Source organism: Atta colombica, unplaced genomic scaffold, assembly GCF_001594045.1.
Source record: "Atta colombica isolate Treedump-2 unplaced genomic scaffold, Acol1.0 scaffold134, whole genome shotgun sequence".
Taxonomy (NCBI): domain Eukaryota; kingdom Metazoa; phylum Arthropoda; class Insecta; order Hymenoptera; family Formicidae; genus Atta; species Atta colombica.
The window spans coordinates 383424-393752 of record NW_017259222.1 but is presented as its reverse complement, the minus strand read 5'-3'; the positions used below and the strand labels follow the sequence as shown (position 1 = coordinate 393752).

Below are 10329 nucleotides of genomic sequence, written 5' to 3'. Positions count from 1 at the left end.
ATATATATATATATATTACATGTTATTATTTAATGTTAATAAAAACTTAATGAAGAAGAAATGTTAAGAAGAAAGCAAATATATTTTACCTAAAACTATTCGTGGTGCGCTCGCATCTTGATGTAACCAAAAAGACACCCACGAAATCACAACAATCAATATAGATGGTATGTAATAATCCATCATAAAGAATCCCATTTCACGGGCTAGTTTAAATGTGATATTTATCGAACTAAAATTGCCGGCTGCAATCATTATGCTATTTATTTTAACGACAATTACATTCAATAGTTTGTATTTATATTTTTTATTACATTCAATAGCATTTTTATTACTTTATTGGATCAAACGTTAAGGAGATCTTAAAGTCGTCTGTTTTACCGATTATTTTTCAAATAAGTATTTTTCTAACTACTGTTATATATAGATTAAAAAATTCTTTTCCACAGTTAAAATAAACAATAATGTAGTCCAAAATGGTCAACTTATTTCAAAAATGAAAAAAGATAGAAAGTTACAGTTTCATTATCGGCTGCTGATGTCGACTCGCAATAAATACCTGTTTTATACGAGCTTTATACTTTGTATGCATAAAACAATGTTCAGATTAGAGATTACATGAACAGACAATGTTGTGTTCTTAGAATTAGGCTTAAACCTCTAATATAAAAAAATTAAAATTAAGTTAAAAAGTTTGTACGTATATGTGAGTACGACATGGATAGATACTACGACGTAGTAGTGTGTAGTGATGTTTCAATGACATGTAAATCATATGTGTTTAAGTCTTAATAAATCGGTAATACAAACGGCTTTAGAATCGCTTTAAGGGGATCAACATCCCAAGTTTTTTCTGATTTTGTAAAAAGGAAGTGTAAGATATGTGGATCCTTACTTGTGTTCTGTTTCTTGTTCATCTCATTAACATTTTTGTGAGACAGCACTGACACGATTATTGGTAGTTGCAAAAATGAGCTGTAGTAGATATCCATTATTTGATAAAATTAGAGATTGTATGTTTTTAGAAAGTATGGAAATAAAAACATGAAAGTAGGAGAATTCTGTCAAAAAGGCCGACAATGACGCTTTTTATGTTATGTTCGATTAAATGACTTGAATCAAAATTTAAATATCTGAAAGAATTGTAGACTCTTTGTATGGATTAAAGTAATTTTTCTATTATCCGCTATCATCTTTACAGCTAAAAAATTAATACTATTGTTCTCATTCATATCCATAATGAATTATATTCTTTCATGATAAGAACTGAACTTCTAAAATTTTATTTATTTGATTTTTTTTTAGCTCTAACAATATATCATCGACATATCAATTATATGCTCTATGCCGTCCTATACGCTGTGTATTCAAGACTTGTTCGTATATAATATGATTTAAGAGATTTGCCAATAAATATCATTCCGTAATTTGAAGGAATAGATGAAACTTAAAGATTTTATGGATTATTTGTGATTCAATGACGTGAATGCGTTCTTTAGTCAGGATAAGGTCAGTTTTATGGAGGATGTTCTTTTGATTTACGAATTCTTAGTGGTCTTTGAAGGAACTTTGGGACGATATTATTATCCCCACAGTGTTTCAAAAATGCCAAATTTGATAGTTTTTTGAGCGAACATTGCAGTTCGCTGGAAGATATAAATTTGAAAGTTTTATTTTAATAACGATACTCTTCTTGTGGAAAAATTTAATAAAATTTTTGAGACTTCCATGTGTTTTCTATACAAAAGTTATGTTTCGCGGATTATCTGCATGTCCATTACTAAAATGCCAATATTTCGCGAACATTGCATTCACTTCATCACGAAAAGCAAGTCTGATACTGAACTGACTCTTTCAAGGAGTCAAGGAATTTCCCTTTATATACGCTGTTTAATATATATATAGAGATAGAAGCTAAAATAATGGTTTGAATTATAAAGTGACACAGGAAGATTACCAAAAATTTTTACCTTCCTATTTTAACGGGTCCCATACATAATTATTACAAGTGCGATTTTCATTATCAATTTGACACCAACAAATCTTAAAAAAAAAAGTAATAAAAATTTCAGACAATCATCATGGCAAAAGGATATGTACAATTTTTTAATTCTTTGTAATAACAAGAATAAAGTGTAATCAACTACGCATATCTAATAAAATTTACGACTTCTTGTGACATGATAATAATAAAGAAACTGATAATAGTACAAATAAAGGAATAATTATTTTCGTTGGAGAGACGATTAGAGAGTAACAAGTCAATAAATTCGATCTACAAAACTGATGAAGATATGAGCGATAATACATCTATGTGAAAGTTGACATACCTACAAAAAATGCGAAAAAAATGCTGTTGAATTAAAGTCTATATTATGGATCATTAACATAAGTGATGAAATTCATGTATATTTTTATTGATATAAAAGATTATCAATAATCAAAATCTTTATGTCAATAAAAATATACGTGAATTAGTTACTTATGTTAGTGACAACTCGTAATAAAAACTTTAATTGAATCAATAGCATTTGTGTCTCAGTGTACGTGACTTAATATTGTAATTTTAACAGACTCAGGTTTAATATTTTTTTATAAATTATTGTAATTATAATCGTTTCGCTAATACTGATGATGACTTGATAGAATTCGAAACGTTTCTATATATTTTTACAAATTTTATATGTAATGGAATTAAATAGATTTTCTAAGAAAAAGATCAGTTATTAGTATTTTTAGAAGAGCGAAAGAAAAATTAATTATATTATAAAATATATTATTACTTAAAAAAAAAACAATGGATTCGATCTTCGTTGATCGAATAAAAAAAATGTACAACTGTGCACTTTAGTCCGCTATATCACTTTCTTGCTTACTAACGCACAATCCCTTACAGTGCGAAATATTACAATATTGATATATTACTTTGAAAGATTGCAATATTTTATAAAACATTATTGCAAAATTGTAATAGCATTTTTATATCAACTAAAATAAAATATTGCTGCAATATTCTGCGATTAAACACGAGCATGGCGGAGCAGACAGCGCACTTGTCTGTTATATTAGAGATTCCGGATTCGATTCCCGACAGAATCGAGAGATTTTCGTACGCTCGTAGCTCTTCTCAAAAAGAAATGGCAAATCACCGAGTAATATATTTGCCTTAGAAACTTCTCTTCTAAATCTTCGTTTGGAATCAACGTTAAATGTAGGTCCCATATGACTGTGTACAATTAGCGTGCGCACAGGCATATAAGATAAGTCATCAGATAAGATAAGTCATAAGTCGCTTGACTATAGGGCTAAGGAGAATAGGACTAAGAAGAAGAATTATGCGATATTTAAAGAAATATTGTAGCAATATTATGCAATATTTCAATAATTAATCCAGTTTTATTAATTGCTAAAATATTATTGCTTAGCATCATATTTTAAAACATATACGTTAAAGTTATGAATAAAAAAACATTTCAGAGACCTAGAAAGTATACCCGAAAGAGCTTGAGAATATCCAGGATACTCGCTAATTCATTCTGCATATGCCTTCTTATAGTCTAGACATTTTTTTCTTATAAAAAACACGTTCATTTCTGATGTACTTGCCTTTTGAATTATAATATTGCAGAAATATATTCAATATTTGCTACAAAGTATTAAAATTGCAATATTTTATCGATATCGTTGCAATATTTCCATATAACATAATATTAATATTTCAATATTGCAACAATATTGCTGCAATTTTTATAACATTGCGCATTATTAAAACATTGCTGCAATATTTCGCGTTATAGAGAGTTGGTAAAACAGACCACTTTAGGATTCCTTAAATCAATTGTACTTTACCAAAATGCCCATAATGATATTGCGATGGGGTATAAGATATTCCGGAACGATTAACCCACGTATCCATAAGTTTATACTCCGTTAGATATAAATTATCCGCGATGACAATTGGATCTTCATCCCAGTCCAGCACCATTTCGTTCACATTGTGAGTCCCTTTAGAAAGAAACATTTGTTCTGCTCGTGTTTCTTCGCATTTTTCTTACATTCAAGTCGATTTTTATTGACATCTTCGTTGTTCAGACTTTTTATATTTTTATATTTTGTATTTTTTATACATTTATATTTTATATGTGTAACTATGTACATATATATATTTATGTACATATATAATTACAGTACGTAATTTATTTCGTACTTGTAGAATAGGAAAATTATATATCAAAAAGTTATTATATATAATGAATAGACGATAAATATAATAAAATTAATAATAAATTATTCAGATAATGATATAAATAATATAATTTAAAAATCATTGTCTAATTATTATTAATAAATATTAATAATAAGCGATAATCTCTAAAGGAATAGTTCCATATGTGAATAACATAAATAAACAGAGAAATTTCTTATTTGATCTGATTATAAGCTGAATTTTGGTACTTAATTTTGGTAGTTAAATTGATAACTTACAACTTTCAAACACCAGCGGACACTCTTGCACGTCGAATGGAAACTTCTCTAATCGAAGACCGCAGTTCAGGGTAGTTTCCAATCTGAAATTTAAACGAACGTTAAGTAATCGATTGTTGGCCAGTTATATTGAAAATTAGTGTAGAATGAAAAAAAAGTTGGGAATAAAATTCATCTGGATGCATCTCTTACATAGGATTGGAAATATTATTTTATAAAAGCAACTGTTACTTTTGTACAAAAATTATTGTTACTAATTTATTAAAAATTATTCGTTACTAATTTAAAAAAATAATTCATTACCATTACTTAAAAAGTAACGAGTCATTCCTTTGACATTACTTTTTTATAATGTTAAAGTAAGATATTACGTTAAAAAATTGTATTATTTAATAATTAATATTAATTAAAAATAAATATTAAAACTCCAAATTTTAAAAGCAACATAAAAATCTTGATTAATAAACAAACAAATAGAGATATTAGAATAAAAATGATTTAATTATAGTTACATAAATACATAAAAATACATAAAAATCAAACGGGGATTTAATTTGAATTATTTTGATTATTATATATTTTTCTGGATATGATGTGACAATAACTATTTTGATTGTAATAATCTTGAAGAGGATGAATGATATTTTTAGAATGTTACCTCATTTCGACATATTAGATTGTAAATGTTAATATTTTAATTAATATAATTGTATTGTATAATTGTAATATAATTGTCCATACTGATGAAGACTCTGTGAGTTGAGACATTTACGGAATTATTTTTATGTATTAATTATAATTAAATCATTTTTATTCTAATATCTCTTTTTGCTCGTTTATTCGTCGTTATCAAGATTTTAATATTAATATTAATATTGCTTTACAAATCATCGAACGTTATTCTTATTTATTCTTATTCAAATTTTAAGCTAATCTTACAACAAACATATCTTTATATTAAACTTGTATCTAATAAATTCGATAATTCTTCGATAATTCTTCTTTATAACATTTTTCTTTTTAAAAATATGCTTATTTCTATCAAAACAAATTGTAACTCACAAACAGAGTTTATTAAAAATTTTTATAAAACTTTTTTTAAACATTATTGACGTTATTTCGAATGCATTCCAGTATTCACTGCTAATATTGAAAATGTATAGTTTACGTTAATACATAGACATATCTACACTACAAATTTTCGGTATTGGCAGTGACTATCAGAATACAGTCCAAGAATAAGATATAAAGTACAAAATGTCTTTCTATGTTTAAATTTTTATTAAAATTAAATAATACGCTCTATTAAATAGATATATCTATGTATAAAAATAATAAGAAATTAAAGTAATGATAAAGTAACGGCTAAATTTGTTACCGTCATTCTAAATATGTTACAAAAATGATAATCGTGTTGATAAATAACGCGTTATTTCCCAGCCCTACTTTAACCGCATAATTCGTCGAGAATAAATATTATAAATACCTAGTGTTTAATATGACCATGCCATAAGAACTGATAGAGATGAGTAGATCTTTGACGCCATTTCCCATTACTGCTGAGGTACGCTCGTTCGCAACATACACCGTAGGCGTCCAAATTAGTTTATGAGCATTTTGGCCACCGTATATTTGAGACAAATAAGGAGCTATATCCGTGAATTTAAGTCGTTTATCCAAATATCGAAACTGCATCATTAAATGCACATCAAATCGCTGTAATATAATGTTTATTCTTTTCTATTAGCATTCCTCACGATGCTTATGTACTATGCATTACCTATAAGACATAGCTAAGTATAAATAAAATTATGCAGATACCAGAGTTTTGGCCATGTTGGACCTTATTGTGTAAATGAAAGCTTTGGTGTAAATTCTGATCGGATCCGTTTCATTAATTACTCCAGGTGGTCTGACCATTTTATCATAACGACATTCATTTGCTAGTTCTTGTAGAAGTTCCGTTTGCGTCATGGAACTACCAAATGATGGGCAATTTCCTGGTCTACTTGTAATAAATATATTAAATTCGCTTCTATTATAAGATATTAATTTTGTTCTATTTATATAAACTTAATTTACATTTAGAGTCATAGTATATTGCACACATGCATTTTTTTTTATAAATTCACCAGATAATTCTTGAAATATTCGTAAAATATTCTTAAAATCCTAAAATTCAAGAATATTCTGACATTCCAAAATATTTATTTGATAAAAGCAACATTTGTATTGAATGCGGAAAAAAATATATAAAATAATTGTCTTTTCCTTTAGGATTTCTTTTTTATACAGTTGTGTAATTTGACGCTGATAGAAAGAGTGCGATTTTATAAAAGTTAAATGCAATAGACAATTTATAATGACGTGTGTCACACAATTGACACGCCTAGCTTTGAAAAAGCGACTCGAATTAATATTCTCGATCTCGTTTCTTCGCGGGTGTGTCAAAAGTATGTATATTCATTATCTCTTTGTGTCGATATGAATAACGCATCTATTAAAACACCGGAAATATAGATAAACGTGTATTGAAACTAATTTTTCTATCACTATTGATGACACATGTCTTTCGTGACAATTAAAAGTTCTTACTCTTATCACGAGTTAATGAATTCAAAATATAATTTTCGAATGTATCGTTTTGTCAAATTTTGCAAAACAATTGTTAGAGAAAAATTGTTATGATCCACATAATATGAACTATTATATCTTGCGAAAAATAATTTGGTGCTCTATCGAACACATGTACTTCATTTATAAAAAATATCCATAAAGGAGTGCCGCGGACTATGTATTAAATTCTTATCTTGTATGCTACTTGAATTTACAATGTTGCATATCCTCACTAAATATTTTGTTAATATAAGATATCGCCATATTTACACATTCTCATGGAATTGTGTGTACCGATTAAGATTAAGTTTCTGTGACGTATTATGACATGCAAAAGAAGACTGTTCTGCGCAATATAAATATTTCTATAATTACCTGTCCAGATAACACAAAGTTTAAAATCGGGACATAAGATGTCTTTATAAGACGTCTTTTGAAAGATAAAAATATTTTTATAAATCATCTTAGTCAGTAAAATAGACGTCTTTAAAACGATCTTAAAGTCGTCTATTTTACTGACTAAACGCAATAATTTTTGTGTAACAATTACTTTATTCTTTCTCAGTTTTTAAAATTCTTTTCCAGTATACGCATTAATATGTATCTGTGAGGTAGAGTTTTATACTTATACCGAAAACGGAAAACATTTAATTTTGAAATTGAAATCTTTACTAATTCTTAGTCCAATATGGCGTCCAAAGCTGTCAACATTGTGATAATGCTTGCCGAGTGAGACGTGATGGGTCGTATTATAAATTTACGCGGCGCGACTTCACCGCACATTGGCTTATACATACGTTTCCTTTTTTTTTAATTCAAAAACTATGAATATTTCAAAATGATATGTGACATGATAATGACTTTTTTGTTCCCTTTCTACGCCCCCAATATGGCTCCTACCTTATTTCTAAAACACCCTGTATATTGCACTAATTTTTAATCTTAATCGTTAAAAAATCTAATATTATACAAATTATAATAATAATTATTTTAGTTTAGTTAAATATGTTTTTAAATAAAACTTTCAATTTAATTTAACTTTTAACTTAGCCTTTAATTTGGAAATGCCTAATTTATGCTTCGCTCTTAATTTATGCTTCGCTCCTAAAATCCTAAAATTCAGCCAGTAGGGTTGCCAGTCCTAATTAGTTCTAACTGAAATCTGTATCTATTGGCTTTCAGGGTTAAGACTGGAGCGTAAATCAAGCATATCTTTTAACATTATTCCTCGTCAAAAACTGAGTCTAAAACTGACGAATCATTTTGTAATTTTCGCAATAATTAACGAGATATTAGTTTCTAAAGATTGTCAGATAACAGTTAAAATTGACGAATAAGACAATGTTAAGATATTTTAAATGTTCTGTATGAAATCTTAAAGATAAACTCTTTTAAAAAATTTTTGTCCTAAGCTCATTCTACTGGAATGCAAGCCGTTGAACGCAAAGCACAGGACACAGAAAGTAAGTCACAGATCATAAAATTTTTGCGTCTATGTAGTTTACATAGATTCGTAGCGGGCAATCTATCATTCAATCTGACATTGCATGACAACAATTGATCGTTCACGTCTTGATCGACGCAAAACACAAAAATTGAACTTCGCTACGTCCTGCTTCGATACGTCTTGTAACTCACTATATTGCGACTTGCGTTCTGCATGCAGAATGAGTCTTATGCGTCAATTTTAGATATTTTATTTATGGAGTGACTAAAAAAAATTGCAAAATGATTCATAAATTTTTAATTCAGTTTTTGACCAAGCACTACATGGTTCATGGACGCTTTTTGAGATACATCTTGTATATATGTAAACATATATTTTGCATTTTATTTCTTAATATGTTTCCTTTTTGTTTGAATTTTTATTTTCAATTGATTTACTTATAACGCTATATGATAATTGAGATATTAAAATAAGCATCAAATCAATATTTATAAGTTGATGAGAATCAAAAACGTATGTATTGCATATATGTCGGCACCCGCATGCGCGCACGGTAGAGTTGCGAAAATTAAATTTGAATATTGTTATTTGAACAGGTGTAAATTGGATTGAATGCTTATTTATGAAACATGAAAACATGAAACTGATGACTCCCGTAAGTGTACAAATATGAAACGAAACAATTAATAGTCTGCTGCAAAATAGCTTTTGTTAAAGTCTGTTGTTCCGTTTTGTCCCGTTGTTGGAAAAATCGACTATTTTTGCACCGTACAAAGAAACAGTTTTCGCTCTTTTCAGTATAATTTACGGTATTACATTATAATTCGTTAACTGATCGATCAATTGCATTTACAAGAAGGTCAAATGTTATGCACTGATAATTGTTTGAAAAGCTAAAATTTTGCAAGGTTAAAAACAGTATTCAAGCGGATTTTATTTCTCGATGTCGCGTTTCCTTACATCGGACGCACAAACGTATACGCCCAGCTTACGTAAAAAGATACATTATTATAGACGAGAAACGAGGATAAAAATCGAATATGTTAGCATTAACACATTTCTGTTTTTTTCTGTTTTGATGCGATATTTTTCAGTGGAAGGATAACGACATGCGCGGTTTTACGAAATTTATGGAAATATACATCTCGTAAAAACCATCAGTGCTTGATGTTGAAAAAACCGCTCTGCCTTATCTTTCAAGGTAAAAATGAGTTTTAAATATTCACTAAATTTTGTTAAACTATAAACTTAAAATTTTAATAAACAAATTTTTTAAAAGATAAAGTGTCTTCTAAACATTTTTATATTCAAATCTAAATCATATCTAAATTACATGCAATTACATGTGCATTTTATATAATATATCTTATTATGTGTATATAGTTCTTGTCTTTTCTTGTCTGTAAGAAATTGTATATCCTTGCGAATTACGCGCTTGTCTTTTGTGATTGTGCTATATATTTTATATATTTCTTTATCCTTTCTTTCTTTTTCCATGCCATTAGTAATAAAATTAAGTGCAGCTTACACTTTGATTGCATCCGTGAATAATAGTACTCCTAACAAATAAACGAGGAGTATTAAAACGAAGACTTTTTCTTCGAAAATCATTCTCAAATACTCCCTTTTCTGCCACTTAACAGCACCACTAACAGATTCCGACTGATCTTTCCTTGTAATCCGTCAGTGCGGTCGGGCGAGCAAATTTACTGAAAACCAGATAGTCAGACCAAAGAGACTTGCTCCCACTCACATGGTGCTCCTGCTTAAACTCATACATG

The 10329-nt window shown here is 28.4% G+C and overlaps 1 protein-coding gene across 1 annotated transcript in view; it reads right to left on the bottom strand.

Annotated features, from left to right (window-relative positions):
* Window positions 1–10231, bottom strand: part of LOC108684423 (glycine receptor subunit alpha-3-like) — a 12154-nt gene extending 1923 nt beyond the window's left edge. The window contains 6 exon segments of the mRNA XM_018188735.1: window positions 48–245; window positions 3850–4005; window positions 4486–4568; window positions 5972–6201; window positions 6307–6490; window positions 10077–10231. Of these exon segments, the coding sequence (XP_018044224.1) occupies window positions 48–245; window positions 3850–4005; window positions 4486–4568; window positions 5972–6201; window positions 6307–6490; window positions 10077–10159 (934 nt within the window). The 5' untranslated portion in view covers window positions 10160–10231.
* Between the last annotated feature and the right edge of the window lie 98 nt (window positions 10232–10329).